Genomic DNA, 27,934 nt, shown 5'->3' with positions numbered 1-27,934 from the left:
ATGTAATACCAGTAGTCATACTTATGAAATGTTAATTGTATCCTCACCATAAGTTCCTAGGATGCTCCTAGGAAGCATGCTGTTGGGAAGAAGTTGCTGACCCACCACATTTACATCCCAAAGTATTAAGTAAATATCTAATGATAACAAACAGAAGAAAGAACAGGGCAAACCTAAAGAAACCCTTGGAAAATCCTGATCAAATCCCAAATGGGATCTTACAGCATTGACATCTGTGCACAGGTTTTACTGCCTTTCAATGTCCACATGTATTCCTCATGTCAATAGTAAAGAGTGTTTGTATTCATGCATACAAATGAACTTCTCCTTAGGAACACCTTTGCAAAATCTGTATGCTTTTACCATCACATCAGTTCAAACCAATACACTGTATATAACGAAGAGAGAGGAGTTTCAGCAGAACTTAAGGCATGTTAAAAGGCAATAGAGAGAACAGGGTGTCAAGAATTGGTATGCCTGTAGAAGCCCAGAGCTCGAAAACAGGGTGATAACAATTCAGAAGAAAGAATCAATTACAACTAGAATAGGCATGTTCGTTCAAGAATGAGGGTTTTTTTAAAGCTACACTGTGTTGTATAACATTGCTTTGCATCTTGTACTTCTATAAGAAATATTTTTTGTATTAGGAGACATTTTGTACGCACAACCTTATGAAGGCAAAAAAGCTAAAATTCTACTTTATGTGGCCGTGTCTAGCCCCAGGTAAATGACAACCCATACTTTTAAGTGAGATATCTGTTGCAAAAGTCTACACCTTTGTGCCACGGCTAAAGCAAAGAAATTTTCTGACACTGTTAGTTTTCTAAAGCTCCAAAAAGATTCAGTGTTGTTTTGGTAAGAAGCCTCACCTTTCCTTTCAGCAATTTAAAAATTGAGACATTTGAGATTCTCTAGGGATAAATACCTTAAAATTAAAAAAAAAAAAAAAAAAAAAGGTTTAATGGCTTTATTGACATTTACACAAGTTTAAAGCTAAAGATTTTGATAAGAGTTAACAATTTTCATATGCAGGAGGAGAAGGGAAGAAGAGAAAAGACAGGGTTGTTTCAAAATTCTTTCACTGTTTTTATAAACAGAAAAAGTAATTTATGAAAAATGTTACATAAGTTACTGCACTACAACTGCAATCTTGATCAAAAATAAGATTCAAGATGCTGTTAGCTAAGTTGTAGTCAACAGCAGGGGGAAGGGAAAGAGAAGGGTGTGGAAATCGCAGAAGAAGAGATAAGATAGTAAACCATCAGTTTTATTGATCTACTTAGAGCAGTGTAACAAAAGCACCTTACAAAAACATTCAATATATTCACAAAAAATAATTATTTGCAATCTTAGATTTTACCCATATTTTGATTGGAAAGCTGTAGAAATTATTGCATATATGAAATGCACTAATACAGAGAAGCAACCAAAATCAGATAAATTGAAGTGAAATTAAGGAGATATGCAGAATTAATGCAACCAACACCCTGAAAAGGTACCCAAATCTATTCCAGTAGAGTTTAGTTCTTAAACTGAAAGACGTTCTACCTCAACAGGAAAAATACTGAGCTCAGAGCTCATTTGTGTGTAACTACCCGCAGCAGCACCTTACAGAAGGTGCAAACCCTGAAGCAAATTCAGGGCTTAAACAGAACACTCCAACAAGAATTCATTCCAACCTTTTCTGAACAGCATTAGCTGTTCCGTGTAACTGCACACTGAACTTGAGCATTATTTATTGAAAGGTGGGCTTTAACACAATTAACTAAAACCTTTTCTCTAACACTTGCCAGGAATAGCTTACCTAGTAAGCAGAGTAAAGCTATTAACATTTTTAAGTAACAGTACTTAATCAGTCTCAATCAGCAAACTGACATGTAAAAATCAACATATCAAACATTATTTAAGTTTAATAAATGTATTGCAGTAAATAACTGCAAGTTTCATTGGGCTTTTTTTTTTTTAACCTACGAGTTTTGAGAATATAGAAGTCAGTAGGTAATGTATATTACTGGCAGTAAAATTTAATCTCTGCACTGTATAAAAGATTCTTTGTTTGGTTTTTTTTTTTTTTTAAGTGTGTTTATTAAAACTTGGGTTGAAATAACTAATCTTAAACACTGGAGTTCTTTAAATTCCCTTGTTTCATACGAGATCACATAGCTATTGATTTACTGATCCCTTACAAAGGATTATCTGTTGTAGTAAAACTTGATTAATAGAATAGAATTCTTTTAGCTTGGCAATTAAAATAAATATTACACCACTTTTTAAAGCCATAGACAAGACTGCAAGACTACTAGACTGAGGCAAAAATTAAGTATCTACTATTCCAAGTACAGAATGCCAAAAACTTACAGAAATTGTCAAACAAAAAAAACCAACTTTGATAACAGGAAAGTTGAGAGCCAAGTACAATCTTTCAAGTGATGACAGAATTCTGAAAATACCTACACAGACAATAAAAACCCAAAAATCTACATTATTAAAAATGCAATCCTATGTTGCTACCAAAGCACTACCTTGAAAATAATCATTCCTTTCGCCATCATTTAAGTGTGCCTTTCCATGAGCGTTCAAACGAACAGAAATTCCACAAATGCAGACCAGTGAGGTGACAAATGAAATACCCAGCTCCAGAATATGCATTTTCACATACTTTTACTCTAAAAGCAAGTATTCCATTTATTCTAAAATCAAGTAACAAGTAATTCCTGCCCACTCTCTATAGTATGCAACATCATATATACACTTTTTTTTTTTTAACTCCTTAAAGGAACACAAGCACACCCTTTTCTTACCTGAAAGGGCTTTCTACCTGCAGGCCAATTTGAAACGACCTCAAAAAGGAGACAGCAAGAGGGTGAGGGCTGTCATAAAAGGAGATAATCTTTTATATGCTTAAACACCCACTTGTACTTTTCAAATTAGATCAGCATTTGTCAGAACTGTATACTTCTATGTATACACAAAAAACAGTACACTCATACGGGCAAATAAGCATGTACATAATTGCTAAATAAAAGCTATCCAAAGTAACAAAAAGCAAGCAATTAGATAAAATTAAGACAAGTGGGATTTTAGCTGCAGTTTTTTCCACAGGGACATCGTGATACAAATGGCCTCTGAAGACTTACCTTTTCTCGCAGTACTTTTATTTTTAATCCCATAGGTATTGCTACATAATAAACTACATTAATATATGCCAAGTTCATATACCAATAACTGAGCACAGGCCTATTGACCTACTTAAGAAAAACACCTGCAGTAGCCCAGCCAAACCCGCAAGGGAGGAAGAATCTGAGAAGGGTTTTCAACCTTGTCCAAATTAAGCCAAATGGCAATTTAAAAACAACAAACCTGGGCAACAGTTTTATGTTACATTTTCCTTCAAAAAAATGCCAGAGTCCAGAATTTGTTCGGTCACCCCTAGCACCTTGATCCAAACCTTACAGTGCCACTCCAGCTCTGCCCGCACACTGTACACTAGTTTGATTAATCGGTTTCTGTAGTCTAGTCAATTATCCACCCACATGAAGATGTGGCTTGATAGAAGCCACACCTCAGAGACATTTCAAACAGAAACAAGGAAATCAGGCCAAACATTCAGCCACGTCTGTTGCATCGTGTGTTCCTGTCACCTCCGAGACTGCCAACTGACTCAAAACCCTATCTCATTAGCATCTTCCCTTCTCTGATCAAAGCTCCGCTGCCAGGCCACCCCAAGGTCCCATGCATGAGCATGAGACAGAAGAACAAACTGCAGCACAAGCCCAGCACAAGCTGAAGCTGCAGCCTCTGTGGTATGTCATTAACTAATCAGGAAGACAATAGAAAGCTGATTTCGTAAGCCAGTCTTGAGATTTTCTGTATGGGTGCAAATATTTAACGCAGCTTGCACACGCCTCAGGCAGGACTTGCAAAGCGAACATAATCACTTTTAGCACAACACTGAGCAGTCTATGGCTAGAACCACCAGCCTGTGGTTTTGCATGCTCAATTCACAGCCAGGAAAACAGCAAGATTTGAACAAGCTACAGAAATATTTAGTACTCCACTCAACTTGTTATCTAGCACACAAACAAGTTTACAAGATGCTACATACACTGCCAGATAGCTACGGCAACCGCCAAGTATTATAATGTAAATCAAGGTGACGGGAGAAGCACACAATGCTTATTACAGAGGCCATACACAGGTTTAATATTTAAAAATGAGTAGAAAACCGACTATAAATTGTTACTTTCTGCTTTCAGTGCTATCGGTTCCTACAATAAATTAGTTGCTGCTTTTCCCATTTGTGTCACTTCTCCCTCCACCTCATCACACACACATAGCTATTTCCCTACTTTGGTTGTATTGTTGTTCTTCCATTTCCAGGTTTTCTCTCAATGTCTTCCATGTTTTATTTCCAGTCACAAGGTTTTCATTCCAGTTTCTCATCAATCTCCTTATCTGTGAAAGGGGTGTTATCAAACTATTGTCAGATAGTTTTGACGTTCCAATATCAAATCCATCTTCTTACTGCATCTTCCTAACCTTTTTTTAAACCATAAATATCTTTTTTGTCATATGTAGCGACCTACCAGTTCTCTTACTTGATTACAAAGACTGCCACTTCCCTCTTCCTTCTAAAAATTCAGTTCTTCACTTTCTAAAACTACTTTTTTTTTTTCGTAAAAGCAATGTCAACAATTTATTTCTCTTTACCCTTCCGACCCCCAGCAATGTTACAGTGGTTCATTCTATTTAGTTTCTCATTTTATCAGCAATATAATGGCAGATATGCATAACTAGACATTGTTGATCAGTTAGGGTTTTTTCCACTGAACCAGCCAAAGTAATTTTTGCACACAGACACACTGCTCCAAACAATATTAAGAATCAATTTTTTTGGTTTTTTGGTTGGGTTTTTTTGGGGTTTTTTTTGTTTGTTTTTTTTTTTTTTTTTTAAACTTCTGACAACTATTTATTCAAATAGGACATTGCAGAGAGAACAACGAAGGAAATTTCATTACAGGGACAGAGACAAGTTTCTAGATGTACAAAGATGATTGCCACCCATTGTAAAGGAAGATCACCTTAAACTGGTATAAGGATGCCAACACTGTTGATACAGGAACATCCTTATGCCATCAGAGACACCGATGAACATGAGGACAGAAATGCCCAAGTGATACTTAAAGCTGTCTTGCTATGGTAGTTCATCTGTTTAAGTGTTGTACATGAGCTAAAAAGCTCTGCCTTTCAAGCTCAGACTGTGGGCAGTTAGGACTGCCTGGTACTGTGCAGATTCCTAGATAAAGTTCACACTAGCTCAGAGATCTCAGCAAAGTATTCCCTCAAACCATAAAACTTGGTCCATCATACGCTTATTTTTCGCTCCGAAACGGTGGTTGTCTTCTTCCACTCCAAATTAAAATTTCTGGTGAAAGATGCTAGGGGCATTCTTGTTAAAAAGACAAGCAAGTACATCAAAGTCTTGCCACTTTTTTGTCCCACCTAGAACTTTCCTCCACTAAACCAGATCACACTATAAAAAAAAAAAAATCAAAGCAAGACAAAAAAAAAACCCAACCAAACACCTGTAAGCATTTTGCTTTTCCCTATTTGTTCTTGTTTTCCCAAAAAGCAACAACAGAATTTCATTCTTGCATTATGAAAATGTGTTTATACGTGGTTGGGTTTGGTTTGTGGTGGGGTTTTTTTGGTTTTTTGGTTGTTTGGGTTTTTTGTTTGTTTTTTTAAAATTATACTTTCCCTTCTGTTAGGGAACAGAAGAGAGACAAGAAATGCGATGAAACTAAAGGAAATAATATTCCCATAATTACATATTGAATTGGAGCTACTGTAACTCACTAGAATCTAAGCAACATTATCAAAGAAGATTTGTGCATAAACATGCACAATATGTAAATCTACACAATATGTAAAAAAAAAATGTTGTTTCTTAATAGGACTTGCTCCAAAAAGGTGGTAGCATTCATCATCTGGCAGGTAAAACATTTTATTAGCAGAAATCAAGAAAATTTTGCCTTGTTCATTTCAGTTTGGATCCACAGGAATGCTTGGTCACACAGAACCAATAGGTTCCTCCTGATAGAATGTCCTCCCTTTGTTTGCTGTTTAATATAAAAAGTTTACCAAATAAGGAAGCGCTACACTTCCCCTTAATGTCTTCCTTTTACTCAGCCTACCAGAGTGCCTTGAGTTTTCTCTTCCCTTGCATAAATGTGTTCCAGGAGAAAAAAAGCTACATTTAGTTCTGCCTGGAAAACGTTGACTTTGTTGCTTGAAGGTAATCTAGTATTTTACCTAAATTTTACCTAGACTACTAAATTCAACAGCCAATAAATTGTACCGAATCCTCTTCATAAGCTACTGTACTCAATAGAAGAGGTGGTACAACATGTAAAACCAAACAAAAGACAACTTTTCAGAGATAGGATGCAAATGCAGCAGAGAAACATTGAACACAATGTATGGAGCAAATCTTTTATACTCAGAGGCTTTCTCAGTTTATACCCAAAACAAAAACTGAGACTTCCCTTTTTCCCCTTCAAAGCTGAACAGTTACAAGTTCAGTTGCAGAAATGGTACCAAGCATAACAAGCTTCTTCCTTCCTACTGGATTTTGCTGTTGACAAAGTGAAGCGTGTTGACAGTAAATGTCATCTCTGACAATTTGAAGAGAAATCCAAGCCCAAGCTGTGGAGAGGGATATGTGGAGACGAAGGTGCAGAAAAACTGACCATTGCTGATCTGTGCAGTAAGTCACCTGAGGTCATTATACACATCGGAATGTTTTACCAGAGAATTTCTTACCAGAAAGATTGCTAATTGGTATTAACTCCATTAAGCTATTTGCTTAATAAGCAGCTATGAAAAGTTACTAAACAGAGAAATGCAGAGGTAATTACACCTTCCTTGCTTGAGTCCTGTGTGCTGTTCTGCTCATCTCCAAACAGAATGAGCATAATTCCAATGGAAGAAAGGGGAGATCTTCATATGCAAAAGGCATACGACAGAAAAAGTAGAGAAAAATAAACCAAATAGTGATTTTTTTTTTCCAATTGATCACATTCTGAAGAGCTACTAGCTAAAAAAAAAAAAAAAACAAACAAAAACAAAAACCAAAACACACACACACACAAAAAACAAAAACCCTGCCTTTACATGGTGGTCTACACAGTTATGACAATGTGGTCTACCGATCATCATGTCCAAGACACCAAACTTTTTTCAAAGTGAGATCTACATGATGGAACATAGAGCCATGTTTATACTAGGTAAGATAAAAATCAAGCAGTCTGGAACAAGTCTTCACACTTCAGGACATAAGACAACTGGTAAACGTTTTTTGTTAGGAAGAGTTATACTAAATCACTGTGTTGCAACTATGTGCTAGACTTCTTGCAATATCCTTTTCTCAAACACCAGTTAGAGGGTTATTTCAAGATATTAGATAAGCTACTTCTCCAATTTTGTAAAACAATTATGTTCTTAAACAAGGTTTTAACCAGTCACTTCTGGACCAATAAGGGGGAAGAAGCACACAACAATATGCCTAAAATAGTATTTGTGAGTAATAGCGTCAAATGTTGTCTGAAAGAGCCACCTCTGGAAAAAACTACAATTCCAATATTCCCAAAGAGCCTCCATGGATTTCCACATTACAACACCATGGATAATATACATGGCTTTTCTCTTAAAGAAGCAGACACCAGTGTTTTAGTAAAAGTTGATGCCACAGGAATTGAATCCTCTCCCCTATCAGGACGTGAAATTTTAGCAAAATAGTTCTGAATAACAGATGACAGTGATAGATGCTCTGTAGAAATGCTCTTATAATGAAATGCTCTTATGCAAGTAAGTTTGCTTTTATAAAAGCAGTAAAAATATTGCCCAGGATCACTTTGTTCCAAATACAATACTTCAGTGGTCTGTAAAGATCTATGGTCACATCCAAAATTTGATTCTATTAATTCTTTTAAAAAATTAGACAACAGAAGAATATGATACATGCATACAGTCCTCCTTGTCTGTTATCCAAGTCTTTGGAAGTAACCAGGTACTCTTAAGTAAGGCTAAATTACTTACAGAAAAATGAAAAAAGCCTTTAGGGTTCCTTGCAGCATAATTTCAGTAGGTTTTGGACAATTTTTGGACAAACAGTTCTCATGCATACACTAACACAAATTCTGCTAAACCAAGTTTTTTAAAAAAGGAAACCAATTACTAAACCGTACCCTAAAAACAAAAGGTGTTTTACCAGTGAATTAGCTAACAACTTCCAGTCACATAACAAAGGTATGCAAGAGAGCATACCATGAGTGGAATAAAAAATAAACACTGTAACCTGCCAGGCACACCAAGAGTGGAAAATTTCAGAATCACCACATTTCTCATATAAAAATAAATGACATAATTGAAGATGTGTCTTAATTTAGCATTTATGTTTTACTTTGTACTTGCTTCTTAAACAGCTATGACAAAATATTGTTTACTTACATGAGCAAATACACCAGAAGAATGAGAGACAAGGAATAATCCAAAGTAACATTTCCCAGCTTCCCCAACTTGTTTACTGCTGGGAACTGCATATGCAACCCTTTAAATGCTACACAAAACCAGTCTGTCACCACTGCTATCCTAATGACTTGTATGTCTAAATGCTATTAACGCCAAGGTATTTTTTTTCTAGACAGATGCAGCATTTTTACAACGCATTGTGCAGCGCACACAATCTTCGCTACTCTCCCTTGACAGAGCTTTCCTCTGGACCATCCCTCATTTCAGTAGAAACTTTTGTTTAGTTTCTCTACCAATGTTCAGCCAGCATCCATCTTCTGTTGAACATTCATAAGGCCATACTGGCAACCTCTCATTACTTACTCTTATTTGCCTCTGATTTTCCTATTTCTTCTCTTCTTTCCACAATCTGGTTGGCACATTAAACATTACACCAAGCAGGTGCTGGGACAGAAAAGAGTAGTTAATTTTGACACACCTTTTGCTGAAAGCTGACCATGCTACTTTTAATAATGGAATATTTCATATTCATGGAATACTCAGTTATTTACTAGCATCACTATACACAAGTAAGGTCCCAGTTCAGAGGAGATATTAATGCTATAATACCACATATAAAGTCCTTTTGCATATATTGTGTTAGACTGAACACAAAAATAATTCCCAACATGAAGTGTTGGATCAACCATCAACTCTGAATGCAGTGATACAGGCATTCATTAACTGGGCAGAAAACACAAAAAGTCAAAATAAATTCCGACCATAATAATGCCTTAACTAATCTAAATGGCTTTGCATCATATTTATTAAGAACAAACTCCAGATTTCTCAAGTACTCACCCTCATATCATTCACCCCCTATCTGAACAGAACCACCTTATAAACAACATAAAAGCAAAAGCTGCACAGAAATCTACTTCTGGATTTTTTTTTTTTTAACACATTGCTTAGCAAGTTCCATTGGACATTCAACTGAGGAGGTAAATAACAGGTGTGACCAAAAGCAAAGGTAATGTTGGACAGGCATCCAAAGCCAGAGTTTTGCCCAAGGAAAGAAAAAAAAGAGGCAATAATTAAAAAAAAAATTACATGACAGAATAAGTCATTCTATACTAGGCAAATCACTACTTCTAAATATATTTAGTTATTAAAAGATTTGCATATAAAGAGTTTCCCTGCATATTTCTAGAAGCCTTAATTACATGAAACACATTCAGCTGTGCAGTACAGAATTTAAGCATAAACATTGATTTATTGCAACTTGCATTAGTCAGATATAACAGGTAAGAGTTCTCTGCAGATTCCAATGTTAGCCCAAAAAGGGAACAGAAACTCAGGAGAATCCTATCAGATATTCTGAATGACTAGTGAAAGATCTTCAAACACAGGACAACTGTAGCCTCCTAATAAGCTGCAGATCATATGTCACTAAACATTCTTGAAGATTTTGGGTTTTCTCTGTCTCTCTGGTATCTTTCAAAGACTAGTCTATGCCATCAGAAAAAAGACATTGCCCACAACTCTCATCCTTCCTACTGCAAAACACCTATGAATAGTAATGAACCACTAAGAGCAACTCCAATGCTTGCAAAGACAGAGTAGGCAGACCAGTATTCTGCTTGTGACTAAACCAATCACAGTCGCATGATACTGAACAATTGTGGGCGAGAATATCACAATTTCTAATTTAGCACAACATTCTGCTATGAAGTACAAAGTGTTACTTGAAGTTCCCAGATGCAATTAATGCAGAGGTGGAATTGTTCTTTCCTTTTTCCATAGCTGTGCTTCAGCCTTATCTACAGATCTAAAATATTTCTGTTAAGAGTTTCAGAACCACATTAACTGATGACAGTCTACACTTCACTTCTGGTACTCCTTATGAACATAGGCAGATAGGTCTAAAACCAGCCAAGTACCTTATACCCACAAACAAAAAAAAAAATCTAACAAAGCATGGAAATTCATTCTGGAACCTACACGGCATTTTCAGTTATGTGCTGTTGTACCCAGCATTTTACAAGACCCACACAATTCCTGCATGCATCAAAAGCTTGGCAATAGAGAATGGAAGTAGTTAGCTTTTCAGTATTCCTTTCCCATTCTTCAACTGGAGCAAAAAATAATGGTGAATCAAATGAGGTGAGAAGGCCTGTTAAGGAGGTTGGGGTACACAATCAGAACATACCAAACATGCACAAGATTTGTTGGGGTGGAGGAGGCAATGCAAGACAAATGCAACAGCATGACTCAACAGACAAGACATGTAAAAGAATCTTACAAAATACATTCTGAAACATTACATCCTAAAAAAAAATAATTTCCTTACACTGCAACCCAACCATTCAGATTAAGTCTGTAAAACAGTTCAAAAGCTGAATTGAATTCAAGCATAGATCATCTTCTCTAGTAAATAAGTATCTACCAAGAAGTCTCAAACGTTCTGAAAGTAATAAATTATGGCTAACAAGACTATCAAAGATGGGGAGAAGGAGTTAACACCACCTCCCTTCTCCTGAGTAACACATTAATTATAGCTTCCTAGGTAGTATTACTGATTGGCTGAAACCCAATCCTGCAACATTTTAAAGCTAAATGACATAGAAAACAAAACTTAAGTGCACTTAAGAAGCCCTGTGAAAACAAATACCAAATTAATATCCAACCTGAGCAGTAATTACTCATTCTGTAGCATTCAAAAAAAACTTAAACACATTAAAGAAACATGGCAAAAATACCTGACACAAAAAGTGTTTAAGTTTATATCTAAACTTAAACAGGTTAGAGGCTCCTTAAACGGGATGAGGCACTGCTCCTAGAACAGTTCTCATATAAAGCCAGGAGAGCAACATTTTCCCCCCCATATCTGAAGTAAGTGTCCTCTTCACACTCAACAGAAATATAACTGACACAGCGAGTAGAGTTCGTGGTGTGATCCACGTGTCTGAACAGGGCTTTCTACCTCATGGCAAAACAAGTTTACTCTGTTATAGAAGGAGCCCAGATTCCTAGCTCAGATGCCGACACCTCAAGAGATGTGAAACAAATCCCATCCTTAAAGCTTCTGATCAAGTAACACCATGGGTAAGCACTTTAACACCTCTGGGCCCTAGAAACTCAGTGTTAAACAACAAATGAAAATAATGAATAGGTGAAGCAGGAAAAAGCATACTTTGCTTTTCCCACCACATCTTGAAGTTTGCATGGTCTGAAACACCACCTCCCAAATGATGCTGCATTCTCAAAGTCCAGTAAAACAACAATAGCCTTGGCATGAGCAATAGCCTGGCAGAAAAGCCAAGAAGGAAACAGGCTTACTGCTGGAAATACCCAGTGTGGACACCAATAGCTGCTGTTGGGGCTGGCTGCTTCCCTCTGCTCTGGGCCCTGTACCCCACCAGTAACCATCCCAAATGCTTCAGCCCCTTCTGGAAGCAGCATTGAGGCCAACAGCAAAGCTTTCTGCCTGCCCTGCCAAATGCAAATCGTTATTTCCCTATTTCCTCTGAAAGAAATGACAACCGGACAAGAGCTGGAGAATGCCTGAAAGTCATCCTTTGGATGATGATACCTTAACAAAAATAAAATATAATTTCTGATAGTAGAAGTATTTAACCCATATTCAGATATCTAGGTATACCAAATTATCTTTAAGATCTTTTATGTTAGGAAAGAAATAACTGATGTTGCTTTCATTACAACTAAACTTCATATCCATTTCAACTGGTAAACAGAAAATTACTAATATGCAATCAGTAAAATCAAGGGGGTTTGCTTGTTTAACAAACCAACTAACTAGAACTTGCACTTTGAAGTAAGCTGTGTTTAACAGAAGTTTGAGATACGCCAAAGGGGAAGCAAGTTTAAAAATATTTCTAAGTGAGAAATCCGAGACCATCAGGTGAGGCTATTTCATACAACAAGTGAACGTGTCAGAGCCAAAGGCTCATTATTCATGCAAGTATAACAGACTACTTACAACTCTTGGACAAGATGCACAGGAAAAGTACAGTATTTACCTTGCCCTAGCACTTACAACTGCAATAATTTGAGAACTTCATTACTAGTGTTGGCACCTGTAATTGCCACCAGTATGAACATCACAGTTCACCCTCTATCATGTCTCCAACTTACACCTACATCACATACAAACATTAAGAAAATATCCAGGAAGTATGCTCTCCACTAGGTATCCAACAACCATGGGGTCAAGTAAAGTACTTAAGAGAAATGCCTTATATGCTTTAGTTCCACAGAAGACAGAAAGTTCTATATTCAAGTTCTGATCTTAAATTCACTACTTAGCCAAACAAACGGAGCTCTTTGATATATCCAATCAGTTGTACAAATGGCAGCCTCCGTAGTGATCCCAGGACATATGCTGTTGTTTTCCACAGCAGTTTACAGTTGATGTTTCCAATTCCTATCTGTGTACAGAAAGTGCCAGAGAACTTCACATTTAAGTCTGTCTTCTCCAAAATTCTGAATGCAAAACTTGCCAAGGAAAACATAATTATAGCTTTGTCTTGATAGTGAAATACATGTTCCTTCCTGCTTCTAACAAGTCTCTTACTACACTCCCAATAAATAGACCAAAATTAAGCTTGTCCTTTATGATCACTGAAAACATAGCACGGACCTGGAAAAGCAAGCTGAATTTTCACTCTTTCAAACACCATACTTCTCTTAATTTTCATGTGCAAAATGTCCTTGCTACTAGCAGAGTGTTTCACTTCCACTTTCATTTTTATTGTGTACACCAAAAAATAGTTTGAAAAAGGCAAACTGAACTAGACACATTCATGAAACATTTCTGCAGTCAGTTTTCAGAGCAGAACCCATGGCGAGATCAGATAGTTTCACTTAAAGTACTCACAACCATATGAGAAGCAGTGAAACAACCATTTTCATTCCAATAAGCCTTAGAAACCTTTCGGAGAAAAGAAAAAGGAAAAAAAAAAAAGAGAGACAAGAGGCCACAAAGTCTGAAAAGTTATTTAAAGTTATTATCCCTCAACATCCTGCAAATAAGAGTGGCCTGGTAGGAGCTACAGAGTGAAAGCCCATTTTCCAAAACAAATTGGGTTGACTGATCTTCAGTAACAGGTTGATTGATCTTCAAAATTGTCACACTACTACCTAACCCACTACAGCTGCCTAAAATCTCCCCTTCACCCACAGTCAGATCTGAAGGTAAAAGAGTAGAGGCTGATTCCTTCATCACAGATGTAGCAAGGCACTACACATCTAGACTTTAAGCAGGTTAACAATACTATAGTATTCTGAAAACTCTGTATCTTCAGTTGGTATGCTTAGTCCTCTGCCTAAAGTCTTCTCAAACACTTCATAGACCCAAAAAATACAGTATCAGAACAACAAATTACCAGAATTAAAGAAGCACTTATTAAAACATTTGTGCTAAAACTTAAAAAAATTCTATTCAAATGAATAATCAACTACTACTTTCATATTTAAAGAATAAATGCAATAATTTGGGTAACAAGACAACGGCTGCCTTGTTCTTTGGCTTCTGTAAGAATGTTAATCTGCTGCTGACAGCATTTTGGACATAGAAAACTAAAAGTGGTAAAAAAAATCAAAAACAAAAAAGTCATTGTAATTTTACAAACTTCTGGCAGGAAAGAAATTTCAGCCTTAGGATACCATTTAGGAGACTGCAAACCAATACAAATCAAGAAACACAGTTCAATAAAATCAATTTACAAACTAAGTCAGTGCCAGCAAAAATTTTGCCAGTCCTCAAGCTGAAAACCCCCACTTAGTAACACCTCCCAAAAACTTATATAAACTATATAAACATTATAACATTCTCCTTTAACCATTTTACCCTTATTCTTTCTACGTTAGCAGTCACTTCAAACATTTGCACAGAACCAAAACTGAAATGCTAAAGGAAAACAGCAAGTGTTTGTCAAACTATCTTGTCTCAAACAACACAACCCTACCTTGAAGTTTGACAGAAGACTACCAAAAACACATTAATTGGCCACACTGACTCAAAGGTGTCCATCTAGTTCAACCTTACACAGCACCAGTTAGCAGCAAATAGTGCAGTACAAAGGGTGATGGCAAGAACAATTTTTCCCTAAAACAACACATTTTTGGTTTGCAAAACAGTCCACTGCAATGAGTTTCCTAGTTTAATTCTACCTATTCATGCAGGTGTGCTCTCCCTTTCCCCCAGGAAAAGGGGAAGCGGGGGGATATATCTATTTTTAAACCTTCTTCTGATATTCATTGAATGCCCCCAGGTCTCATAGCATGAAAATAACTACCAGTCTTCCTACAGTTGCCTCCTTTATAATACTCATGATTTCGAAGAGGTCTACCACATCCTCACTATCGCCTTCTAAGACCTGAAACCCATCTGGCTGCTGCAGTGCTCTTCCATTCCTTCCTCCCTCCCCTCTACCTCCTTGGCCTTCCTTGCTTCCAGCCCAGGGTCCATTCAACCTTTGCTTAGCCAATTTCAGCAAATTATTCCAGCAGAAAATTAATCCAACAACTAAACTGAAATAGCTCAGCATGAGGAAGAGGACAGGCTGAAGGCCTAAGCCACAGCTGCCAACATATATTGGCTTTAGCTTCCTAAAAACTACAGCCACAGGGCAGGTCTTTTAAAACCAAGAAGTCCTAGTTTCTCTTCATACACAAAAACGTATATACAAAAGCATTGGCAAGCTTTATTCAAACCTTTTCTAGTTTTACATATCCTTTCAAGCGATAACAATTAGTATAATATTTCCCTTTCTTTATAATTGGTAGTATTTCTTCCTGACCAACAGGCAGGCTCTTTCCAAAGAACAATCTACTATTACTCCCAAAAATCTCAAGTATAACAGCTAATCAGAGCTTCAATTGTTCAGTCAAATCCAGTTCAAGTATACACTTCGCAGTATGAAAGTATTGAATAAAATAAGCTCCTTTCTCTCCCTGCTCTACTTTTTTGCACTTCGACACTACCATCTCATCACCCTGTCACACAACATCATGAAATACCATCAGAGATCTCTGCAGGCAACAGCAGTTTACATTGAGTCCCCCTTCATCATCCTGCTACACGTCAAACTTGCACTCACTTCTAAGCTAAATAGTATAATGCTCCATTTGTAACCATCTAGTACAGTGAAGATGCATCCTTCTTTTTCCCATTAAGATAACGTTTTACCTGTGATTGTTTATCACTCTTTTTTAAGGAAACAGGAATTTCTGTGGACCTGATCACAGCGAAGGTTGTGTACAGAGCTTCCATTTTGTTGAAATAAGGAAGTCTTACCACTCATCAACATCAAGATAAATTAGAGCCTTGACTACTGTTCATAGAATACTATAAACAAACATGAGGCAACATAAAACAATTGTCTGAGTGCTTCTGTGACAAAAAAGAAACACATCACAGATGCATAGTTTCTTAGGAAGGATGTTTACTTAATAAAGGAAACAAACCAGTTTTACTTGGATTCCTTCATAACAAAGTTTAAAAGCAGTCAATTGGATGTATTTAGAGCTCAGATAGGTGTGGGGGTTTTTTTTCTTTCAAACACGTACAGCTGAATTAGAACGGGACGTGTCTTCATTATCCTGTATTAATAAAATCACATTTCATCAGTTTTGCTTTATAGAAGTAAATAGTTAAGCCGGGAAAGTGATTTTAGTTTTGAGACATGAACTTTCTCTTACAATAGATCAACTGGTAAAAACCAAATTAACTCCCAAAACAAAGGTTTCATTCCAAAATGTGGATTTTTCTATAAGCTAAGTTGCTATCATCTACAATAACTAATCTCTTTTAAGAAGCCCTACTAAAATCATGGCTCTACTGATAATCTAAAAGTCTCCCTCTACAAATTTTATGGATTACTGAAGTATTTCCTTACCAATTTCAAATGTCATTTTTCAGCTTCTCAGTTGGTGACATTTGTGTAAAACGTTCCTTTTTGTGAGTAGCTAAGTCTCCCTTACCCACCTCTCTCAATCACTTACTATTTACTTGACAAGTGTGGGCTTCTACTAAAATGGTTAATACTACTGTCCTCCAAAGTTGTTATCTTCTCAGAGATACCCTTGTGCAGCTGTGCACTGACCTGAAGGAAGGACCTGATCCTGCTGGGGGGGGAAAAAAAAAAAAAAAAAAAAAAAACACCACAAAAAAAACCCAAAACCAAAAACCAACTTCCAGCTCAATCCATTCCCTCAGACTGGCTCAACCTCCAACCATGATAATGTTAAGGGAGCAGCTGGAACACACAGAATAGGCAGGGAGGGAGAAAAAGCAACAAGTACAAAGGAAGAGCACCCCTTTCTGCAGCAACAGCCTACACCAAGGTCAGTTTAAATGAATAACAAAGCAACATCCTTCAAAGACTGCAGAGCCACAGGTCTCGTATCGCTGCCTGCAACACAACCAAAATAAGACCGATTATCAAGAGTGCAGTTTCATAAGGCTAAAACCAAAATATTAATTTACTTAAAATGCAGCCTTAGAAAGAAATCCCAGAGAATACATAATACAGGTTCTTATATCGAAGTCAATGGAACCAATTTCATTGTCTCTTATCTGTACTTTAGACGGACATATTACTGTGCTGTTTCCAAAGTAACTACAATAACCTCTATGGCTCTGACAGCAGTGTTTCAGTAGATATATTCAGGGAATATGAACCAGGTAGGAGAGAAGAGATTGAGGCAGCCATGTTCCAAAAAAGTACTGGCAAAGTGAAGTCTTTCAAAGAAAAATTAAAAATATACTCTGGGGAAGACAGAGCTGTCTTGATGCATTTCATTTGCAACTAAAAATCACAAGTAGGAAAGGATAAAAATATATTTTTCCTTCCTGGCACATCATGATATAAGTATTGGAGCTACATGATATTATATAGTCCGATTTTCATATTTAGCAAAACAGTAAACAATACTTAGCACTAAAAAAGTAATTTCATTTTCACTTCAAAATAATTTTTAAGTCTTTAGGCAATGAAAATAACTTAAGCCAACAGTATTTTTCATATAGGCATACAATGTTACAGCAAGAAGTTATCCTGCAACCTTCTATATATAGCAATCTAGGATTAAAATTACAGAAGAAGGAAGTCTCCTACTCAGAATAATTAACTTCCATATTTGTTTCAAAATCATCACAGACCACATAGTTTGAGTGGTTTTGTTTATTTGTTAACAGCATACTTCTTGCTTGTTGTTCTTCAAATAAAAATACTGGGTAGCATTTCAAATTGAGGAAGGTTAATCAAGCTTGTCTTTTTCAGACTATAACTAGAGAGAAACAACATATGATTTATTCTTTTTATTTGCTTTAGATCTAGGCATACAAACAGAAAATTCACCTGCTTACTGCATCTAGTGAGGGTAGGAGGGAGGAGTGCATCGCAAGTAAAATCCTGTCGTTGGGACAAAAAAAAAAAAACCAGCAGATTGACAAAAGTTATGTTGATAATTTCCTAGCAAAGCTCACTGAACATATTTCAACATGTAAACAGAGACTGTAGTGTAAATCTAAAAAAAAAAAAAAAAATCACTAATTGAACCACATTCACTCATTCATCAAATGCTACACATACAGAAAAAAAAAAAGAAAAAAAAACCCAAGAAACTTTCAGGAGTTACTGATGACCAATCTCAATGGGAGCCTAGAGGAGTTATTTACTATTAAGAATAAAATAATGTTTGCGTGAAAATTTCCCTTCTAAATAACATATCTAACTTGCAGACAACTCTGAATTTTTTTTCAGGTTCACACAGTCACCTGATGGAACTGAGAAAAACTGTTCCTTTATCTGTGTAACATTACTACCGGCACTTAATAACTAAATACAACTAACCCCGTCCTTTATTCTAAACCACAAAGCAAGAAAGAGCATTCATAGCAGACCTTCATGTATGGAAGGTTTCCCATTTTAAGGAGAAACTACACAGACCTTAGAAATCAAAAACGTTTTCACCAAATTTTTATTCAACAAAAACTTGTTTAAATTAATACTCTACCACAAGGTTTGTTTGCTTTTAAACACAGCTTTAAATAGGTTCAGATAAACTACTGTTTCTTGCTCAGCTCAGTTTTAGAAGCTGAGCACATGACAACTTCCTACAAATGAACAATAACCACAGAAACAAAGTACACCAAAAAAAAAAAATCAGGTATTAAAATTTTAACTGGAGACAGTACCAGAGGGCTGGGCTGCTGACAGTTTTAAATGCCTCATGATGGAGAAGAAAAGGTAGGAAACAGAAAGCATTGCCTGGAGGAAAAGGATCAAAGCTATCTTTGCATTCCTATAAATTCTGAGCTACTGCAAAAGCTAAAGCTTCACACAATCCAAGGAGCCTCAACAACCATTCCAATTTACACAAGTTTCTGTGGTGCTGCTAGTGGTTTGCAATACAAGCTGCAATAGTCAGTGACAGGTCTCCCTCCCACCTCTGCATTCAGGAACCATCAGAGAAGCAAGATTGACCTGCAGTAGTTAACACTATCTGCATACAGAGGAAATTTTCTCCTGATATACTTAAAAATCTTTGCTAGAGATCACAAGGTGAGATTTAAAAGAAAAGGTCAGTGGTTCTTACCTGCTAATTCAAATTCTGTTGACTTAAATGAATCAACAGTTCTGTTAAAATGAGTGCTGTTAACTCAAATTTTTAACTGTTCTGACAAGCACATTATCTTCAATTTCCAAGACAGATTTTAGTTAAAACTCTGGAGTACTTTTCATTATACATATTTAAGGATTCCCCTAACAGATCTCTGAAAAATGCCGTGCTTTTGGGATTGGAAGGAAAAGGAGCAAGGTCTAGAAGAAGGAAAAAAAAGAAAAAAAAAAGATACAGTAATAAACTCTCTTCAGTTAAGTCTGAAGTGCTCACAGAAATCAAGTAAACAAATGCAAATTTTATAGTATCCAGACAATCATCACATTCTGTTTATGCTGATTCTAAATTTTAACAACACATTATCATTTTATTCACCCCCTCCCCCTTTCAGATATGCAAAGATAGTTTCCATAGTAACAGGAGAGACTTAGTAGTATCCAAAGGCAGAATAACACCAACTTATGTAATAACTTGAAACTCACCTTGGTTTGTAAAATGTTAATGTGCTTATTTTAGGACAACATACATAGTGGTTATTTACTCTTAACACATATCATATGTGGTCAAGATAAACATCTCAAGTTCCTGTATTTTAAAAAGCCAGTTTCACAGATAGGATGTAACAGACTAAGCCCGATGAAGTCTTCTCATACATCAGGATTTCTGCAGTAAATTAGAGTCAACTCTTATGTAAAATAATACACTTTTGACTTCTGACGAGTTTTTGACAATGCATTAAAAATTACCCCAAAAAAAGAAAACTGTAGTAATTTTCCTAGCTTTCCCACATCACAGCTCTTTGCAGTATGTTCCTCTCCCCCAATGCTGATTGAGAGCACATATGAAATACAAAAAGGACAAAAGTTCCAGCACACAAGCTAAAAATCAATTAAAATATCAAATTGCTTACATCGTACAAACTTCAAAAAAACGAAACTACACTTTTAGGTATTTTTCATAGTGATATATCATCATGGGAAATCTTATCAAGATCAACTGCCTCTGTCATTTGGTCCAGTCCTCCTTTGACAAATACATGGCAGCTCAACCTAGTTACGATAGATCAGTATCACTGAGGTTAGTTAGAAGAAAATGAGTCATGCCAAAGTTGCGTAGGAGCAGCTAGCCAGAATCTGGTAGGAGGTCCCCAGAAAAGCAGAGCTGTCTTCAGAAAGCTTATAGCTGAAAGGGCAACACAAAAACCTGCTGATAGATAGAGGGATGATACAGAGTCAAAGAATTTCAGGGAGGGACACTGAGGTGTTTTAAGAAAGGGTCTGCTACAGAATACTGTAAGAAAAGAATAACACCAGCTAAATAACCTGGCTAATTCCCAACAGTAAGACCAGGGAAATCTTCAGAAGAGGTGAAGCTAACGGTCAAGAAAAGAAAGCCCACAGGACACCGGAAGGTGCAGAATGCACTAGCAGAAGCACGGAAGAGTTACAATTAAAACACTGGAATGCTGTAAGGCAAAAATACTCAACTGTGGGCAAACGAAGTTACAAGTACTTGAGATCTTATCTCTGAGTGGGATTCCAATGCCACTCAGCTACATAAAGGCCAAGATTTTTCCTGGTTGACTGGTTTTTAATCTTTCTTTCAGAAACCTCTACAAATCCAGCCAGCTACAGCTGTTTTAGCTATATTTTGTAGTTATGACAAGTCACCAACTGCTGACTGAGCTATCAAAACCTAGAAACCTTGTTGCACAAGATTTCGTTGCTTTCTCCTATTGCTGGGTTTCTCCTACTCATTATCACTAAAAATAAAAAATACGCTAAGAAATTAAAAACATAACAAAACTGAGAACAGAGCAGAAACTAATTAGATTTCAGGACAGATGACTGCACTGAGATGCTGACAGAAAGTAAATGACAGCTTGAAGTTGATATCCTTTAGTGGAGAAAGGACTCAATTTCGGTCCTCCCAACAGAAACAGTAAGACCAGATCATGAAGAGCTTAACTAGAGACAAAAAAATTGAAGTAGTGGAATAAAAAAAAAGCCTGAAATACCCAGTTTTCATCACTAGAGAAATCTAAGAGCCTTAAAAAGCAGTTTGCTAGGGAAGTGACAGAAGTCTCATAGCTCACAACCTTTTGAAACCAGTGCATGCCAAAATAATCATGCAAAGATCATTTTGCTATGTGACCAAAATCACTGCACTCTTTGTATTACTCCACCATACATGAAGTCTCACACACAATCACCAACTTCCAAATGGATTATTCAAGACCAAAAAGGTCACTACCACAGTTTCACAGTCACCTTAGTGATGCAATTCTATGGACAGCTAGGCTCGTGCCATCACAGGAGACAGGCCACCCTTCTTCTGCACTACTGACCCCACCTGCACGGTTCTATCCTCTCTCTTCTTTGCATTGGCACTAGCACGTAAAGCATGTCAGAAAAGAGTCTGATAAGAAATCCATCGTTTTTTCCATTGCCTGCATTTCTTTTCACATTCCCACAAGCTAAAGCAACAGACAGTGCCCATCACAACACTGGGGGCAAAGAGGGTACAAAGTAGAAAGGGAGCAGGAACTTCCTCCCTCCTTGTGGCTTGCGAGTACTGGGATGAGTGTGCCTACTTCTGCTAGCTCTCTTGTGCTAACAACATTGCTTGCATGGCCAGCTGGGGTCAACTCCAAAGAAGAAAGCCACCCTTCAACAGCCACCCACACTAGAATGGCTTAAACGAATTGTGAAGTTGCAGCTAAAAATGCATGTTTTCTAGAAACCCTCGCTTCTCAACTACCTAAGTCAGATTAATGTGAAGAGCTCGGAGTGTTAAGATGATGGATAAATTCCAGAATAGAAACTCAATTAAAAGAAAAAAAAAAAAAAAAAATCTTTGAATTACTTTCAGGAAAAGGTTACATTATGTTGTCCATTGTTTCATCACTAAATACAATGTAGTGCTGTAGTTAAAAATGGTCTAGCTCAATATTATAAGCCATTATTTGAGAGAAATTTATTAGCCAAATACAGGTCCAGGTTCTCTGTCTCACCTAAAAGGCAGTCAAATTAGTCCATGATCATGGATTAAATTTAGACTTTTAAACAAGAAAAGAATCCACAATTATCCAGAATTACAAAGCAACTTAATTAAAAGTTAATGAATAAACTGAATGTGAAAACCCAGTATTAACTTCAGGCTCAGAACAGAAGGTTCCTTAAAACTTTCTACCAAATTAAGTAGTGAACAAGCAGAGCCAGAATGAATAGAAAATAGCCTCGTGGTGTTCCATCCAGTGGAAACACAGTTCTGTTGATCTGATTTTCATAACTGTGACTAAATACCTTCAGCACAGCGTCACATGTTACATAGACAGCTGTCATTTATAAATTACTGTTAAAAAGGCACATATACACAGGTAGACAACAGTAATGATAACCTATATAAACAATTAGGTGAATCCCTGAATATCTGATGAAATATGGCAGGAGTAAAATCTCAGGCTCTTTCCTATTCCTAAAATTCGTCGTACATCCCTTTTCCGTCAAGTGTCTAGATTATCTTTGCCAGCTTCTTCTCTAAGCCAATAAAAACCTCCAATAATAGGAATTTGTTGAACGATCTACATAATTTGACTGTTATAGGTAAAAAACTTTCCAGCCTATATTTAACCTAAATCCCACCCACCATAATTTACTTCCTCTTAACCTACATCTTAACCACAAAGAAAATGGAAAAAGTTTAAAAAAAAAAATCAATATGCTTCTGTGAACTATTTCTTATATACACACCCCTCCCACTCCCCAAAATAAAGCAATACTTAAATATTTTTTTGCATCCGTCATAGGTTCTGAGCCTCTCAATCTACATGGCTACTTTCCTCTGTACTTTTTGGATTAATACACAAGACTAGACACAAAAGTGTAATCTAAATGAAAAAAATAAAAGCCTTCTGTAATTTAAACTGGATCAACATATCCAAGAATAGCACCCACTTTTGCCAGCTGCATAACATTGCTTATTCAGATCAATTTGTGACTAGAACTCCTGGATTATTTCCTATAGCTGTGCTGCCCATACACCTCTATTTGAGCATCCAATGGCCCCTTCCTAGTGCAGCATTTTATACTTAGCAGCTTTTTATCTTCTGGATTGTACTTCTCAAACCTATCAAAATGACTGAATTAAAAGCTTATTCTATTCTTCTCCAGATGAGTGTTGGCAATCCTCCTAACGCAATGGCACATCTGCAAGTTCTATCTTTTAAGGAAAGAGTGATAGATAATATAACTAAAATCACCCCCTGAACACGTCATCTGGTTTCCTCCCAACCTTCAAGAGCTCTTCCAGCTTTGCAAAGAGTAACTTAAAACTATTTGGGGGTTAGTTACGGGACAGGCAAACAACTTATATGACCAACTGAAACACCGTATGTATCAAGCAGATGAACATGGAACTATGTTCAAAACCTCCTAAAGATTAAAACCGATTCTAAGATGGCTCTTAACCATACGTATTTTCCAGACCAAACTGTCACATAACACAGCAAATCCACTTATAACATGGTAGATTTCTCAAATAAATGTATTTCTTCACCAGATTCACTGCTGGTGGGGGGAGGGGGTACCACGACAGCTGACAAGCATCTCAGTACTTTTACAGTCCATAAAATACAAAAAAAATTATTTTTTTCATACAGACTGACACATCAAAATTGATTAAGCATGAAATGCAGACAGCATCAGCACTATACTTAGCAAGAACCGTCTAATACCACCTACAACCAGATTAATTATGGTCTTTAAAAAAAAAAAAAAAAGCTGTTCCAATACAGCATTTTCACAACACCCTCGGGAGGTATGACTGCTGCTTCACAGACTGCGGATGTTCCAACTTCCTCAGTTTATACGGCAAGCCAACAGACTAGACAACTTAGATTTCAGAAATGCCATGTCCTCAAACAAGATTGCTAGATCACGTAGCCTTACATCTGCATCTCGGAGTTATTTCAGGAATACCATTGAGGTTTCATTAATTATAATTAAAATTCATGTTTTTGAAGTGTTACGTTGAGAAGAAAGCCATGTGTGTTTCATCCACTGAAGTTCAGTAATTTTAGCTCAGGATGTCAATACTATTTCAAACAACATCAGAAGTTTTTCTCTGATAAGAAATGCACACTACTTTGATTCAGAAGGGGTATGTTTTTTTCTTCTCTCTTCCACCTTCCACACTCTCTCTCCAATTAGAGAGCTTTTTGAAAAGCACGTTATGACACATGACAAACTTCTAAATGTTTTTGAGCATGTCCTAACATACAAATCCCATTTTCCTAAGTGAACTGTCTAAAGACCGTAAAGCTTCCTACCGTTCATTACAAGATAGGTTCAGGATGCGTATAAGCAAGTCAGAGCCGTCAAAGCCTGCTGAAATTAGATTATTTAAAACGTTTCAGTGCCACTGCTGTTTTTAACTGCAGGCATTACTATTTGCCCTAAGTGCGGTAGCAGGAATACATTCACCTTTTTTAAAAGAATTAAGGCGAAAAAGCTTCCCGCACTTTTCTGGAGAACTCAAACCCCTCTGAGGGCACGGGATGGACATCTTTGTCCTTACAGCATCGGGCTCCGGGGCGGCGTTGCAGCCAGCGGTGCTGCGATCCAGCGGGACGCGCGGGTTCGCCGCGGCGAGTCACCTGGCCGCCTCCCCCGCCGGGAGGGCGGCCAGCATCTCTCCTGGAAGGCGCCCTGCGGTGTGGGAGCCGCGGCGAGCGCGCAGGGCGGCTGACGGGCCGGGCCGGGCCGCGGCAGGCGGCGCCCGAGACACCCACCCGCGCGCACGGGCGGCACCGCGGAAGCCGACGCGGAAGCGGCGGCTCCGGATCTCAACAATATCGCTATTGAGCAGGACCCTGCGAACATCCTGCGGCGGGCTCCTTCCCGGGAGGGGCGGCGGGGCCGGCGGCCGGCCAGCCCCCGCCGGGGCAGTACCGCAGTGCCGCCGCCGCAGCCGGACCCCCTGCAGACCGGCCCGGCGCCCTCTGCAGAGCCGCGTCGCGGCTGGCCCCGCGGCGGAGGGGGCGGCTCAGAGGCGCCCAGGAGCACGGCGGACCCCGCCGGGCGGGGCAGGGCCCCGGCAGGAAGGCGCCCGTCCCCCGCTCCCCCGCCGGCGGCGGGATGCTCCCCCCGCCCCGCCGGCGGCGCGCGCGGGAGCCGTTACCTGTCACAACCGCCGCCGTCTCCGCCGCGGAGGCGGCGGCGGCGCCTCCCCGTCCTCCCCGCCGGCCACCGCCGACGTCCGCAGCCTCCAGCTCGCATCCCCCGCCGGCGGCGGCGGCGGCGGCGGCAGCGGCCAGGAGCAGCAGCAGCAGCAGCAGCAGGCAGGTCGGCACCGGGGTCGCCGCCGCCCGCCCGCCGGGCGCTCGGAGCCCGCTCATCGGTGCCGCCGCTGCAGCGAAGCGAAGCGAAGCGAAGGAGGGAGGGCGGGCAAGAAGGGGCTGGAGCTCCGCCGCTGCGACGCTGCCCGCTCCGCCGGCACGAACCCGCCTCAGCGCCGGCCCCACGCTGCCTCCCGCCGCTTCCGGCGGCCACCGCCGCCGAGCCGCCCGGGCGACACGTCACCGCGCGGTGACGTCACCGCGGAGGGGGCGGGAGGCGGGCCGGGGGCGGGGGCGCGCGGGGCAGCGGCCGCGGCAGGGCTAGCCCGCAGGCTGAGGGGCGGCCGGGCCGTCGCCGCGCAGCGCGGTGGGTTGCGCCGAGCCGCGGGAGGAGCGCGGAAAGAAACGGGTTGTCACGTCGACTCCGTCGGATGGCGGAAGACTTGCAGGCCGCTCGGGGCGATGAAGCGGTCCCGCGGCGGTGCCTCCTCCCAGCGGCTCCCTGCCAGCCCTGCCCAGGAGGCGTGCGGAGGTTCGGTTCCCCCTTGGCAGCTGCGGGCGGGCAGCGGCGGTGTGCCAGCGCCTGAGGGGCGGCGGGGCCCTGGCTCGGGTCGCTGAACGCCCTCCCATCAAGAGCGGTTGCTTAGCCGGATTCAGGAGAGGCAAACCGTCTTAAAACGAGGCGTTTCAGCTACAGGGGAAAACAGGAGACCTTGGAGTTTGTTAGATTTGTCCTTATCCCACCAACACTGCAACAAGTGCAGTCACCTGAGGAGAGCTTTCTAAAGGGAAAGAATGTATGAAAGAAGTTTCAGTTCGGTATGTACAGCCCTTTCAAAACAAAAAGGAATGGTGTTTTAAATCTGATCCCATGCAACTGAAATCAGGAAAACTAAGCCCTCACAAAGACTGAATCCTGATTTAATTGTGTTTAGGACCTTGGCAAAACAATCCAAAAAAAAACAAAAAAACTTTTGCTTAAGACGTTTCCATCAAGCCACTGAATGGGAATAAAATCTGTATCGTGCTTTGTCTTGTCCAAAACTGCGGGATTTGCAACCAGTCTGTTTTGAGTCATTTAACCCAGAATAACACAGCTTGAAAGACCAAATCCAATCTAATATCTCAGATACACAATACAAGAGAAAACAATGCATCATGGATAGTAAAAGCTATACAAACATTACCGTCGTTATTAACTATTGCAATCACCTAAGACATAACAGAAGTGTTTTGAAAGGGTCTTGAGGAAAGCCTTTGCCTGCTTTGTAAAGCCTACAGGAGGTAGGAACATAAAATGGAGTGGTACAAGCTGCTTTCACAGGTCAGCAGACTCCAGAAAGTTAACTGTGAAATTATTACAGCACTATTAAATGCAGCAGGAAATACTTTCTCTAGTGACATAGTTAACGTGCATACTCCATCCCAGCTGAAACTTATTTTTATGCAACCCCCCCCAAAAACTTTAAAGTAGTCATGTAGCATATGAAGACTGTGTCTAGAAGAAAATGTGTCTAAACGTAATGAATTCTGTTTGAATTGTGAAATCTGTGCGTAGCCTTATCATTTCTGTTGGCTGAATACAACAGCCTTTAAAGACCAACAGTATCTGACCACAAAGAGAACAATGAAATGCCTGCATCTTACGAAAGCTTGTTCAGTGTTGTTTAACTTTAGGGAGGGGAGCTGGAGCAGACTAAATTCCCCAGATGGAAACAAAGAAACCAGCTGTTAATTTAATTAATTAGTTAATTTTAAAATACAAAGAGAGAGGTTTTCATAAAGGGTACATGAAAGAGGCAAGTTTCCTGGACGAGCGTGAACTGTTTTGACCGAGAGCCACTGGAGTCAAAAGATGTGGACTGCATGAGTCCTGTAGAGAAATGCCATGCGTCAGAATAGCTGTGAGATAGGGACACTAACAGAGAGCACTTCAATGAAAATGCTCTGGGCCTGAAGTAGAAAATGATCCCTGTTAAAAATCCTCCTGCAAAGTCGGTTCATTTTCACCTCTTGCTTTCAACTACGAGTCCCCAAATCAGGAAGCATGGAATGGATTGTTTTCAAGCAATGCTTATGTTCTGGAGTTGGGGGACATCACTGTTGGTCAGGGCACCTTAGCAGAAGATCTCATGATCAGAAGTGTATTAAATGGAAACACTTCTTGATGCACTGCCACTTCATATCATGCAGAGTCAGCTGCATAAACTCAGAATCAAGGAAGGTACCTACGCTGGGCTGCAGCCTAACCCGTTAATCCACAGAAACCTAAATGACTTGTGCTTTCAATATGAGGGTGCAAATACTGCTGAGCACCCTGCAAGGCTTGATCACAGAATCATAAAATAATTTCTGACCTCTAGAGGTCATCTAGTCTTAAGCCCCCTGCTCAGCCCTGAAGAACACCACTCACAACCATATGCAAGTTTCATTTTGGAC

General features: G+C 39.2%; 1 protein-coding gene across 2 annotated transcripts in view; it reads right to left on the bottom strand.

Moving 5' to 3' along the window:
• Window positions 1-25,738, bottom strand: part of STIM2 (stromal interaction molecule 2) — a 72,232-nt gene extending 46,494 nt beyond the window's left edge. Inside the window, exon 1 of one of the 2 annotated variants that reach the window (XM_075499885.1) lies at window positions 25,339-25,738. In XM_075499885.1, the coding sequence (XP_075356000.1) occupies window positions 25,339-25,555 (217 nt within the window). In that variant the 5' untranslated portion in view covers window positions 25,556-25,738. The remainder of the gene's footprint in view (window positions 1-25,338) is intronic. The other variant, XM_075499884.1, reaches the window with a different exon arrangement.
• Between the last annotated feature and the right edge of the window lie 2,196 nt (window positions 25,739-27,934).

Source organism: Mycteria americana, chromosome 4, assembly GCF_035582795.1.
Source record: "Mycteria americana isolate JAX WOST 10 ecotype Jacksonville Zoo and Gardens chromosome 4, USCA_MyAme_1.0, whole genome shotgun sequence".
Classification (NCBI taxonomy): Eukaryota; Metazoa; Chordata; class Aves; order Ciconiiformes; family Ciconiidae; genus Mycteria; species Mycteria americana.
Note: the sequence above shows the minus strand (reverse complement) of the source record. Positions and strands in the feature narration are given on the sequence as shown.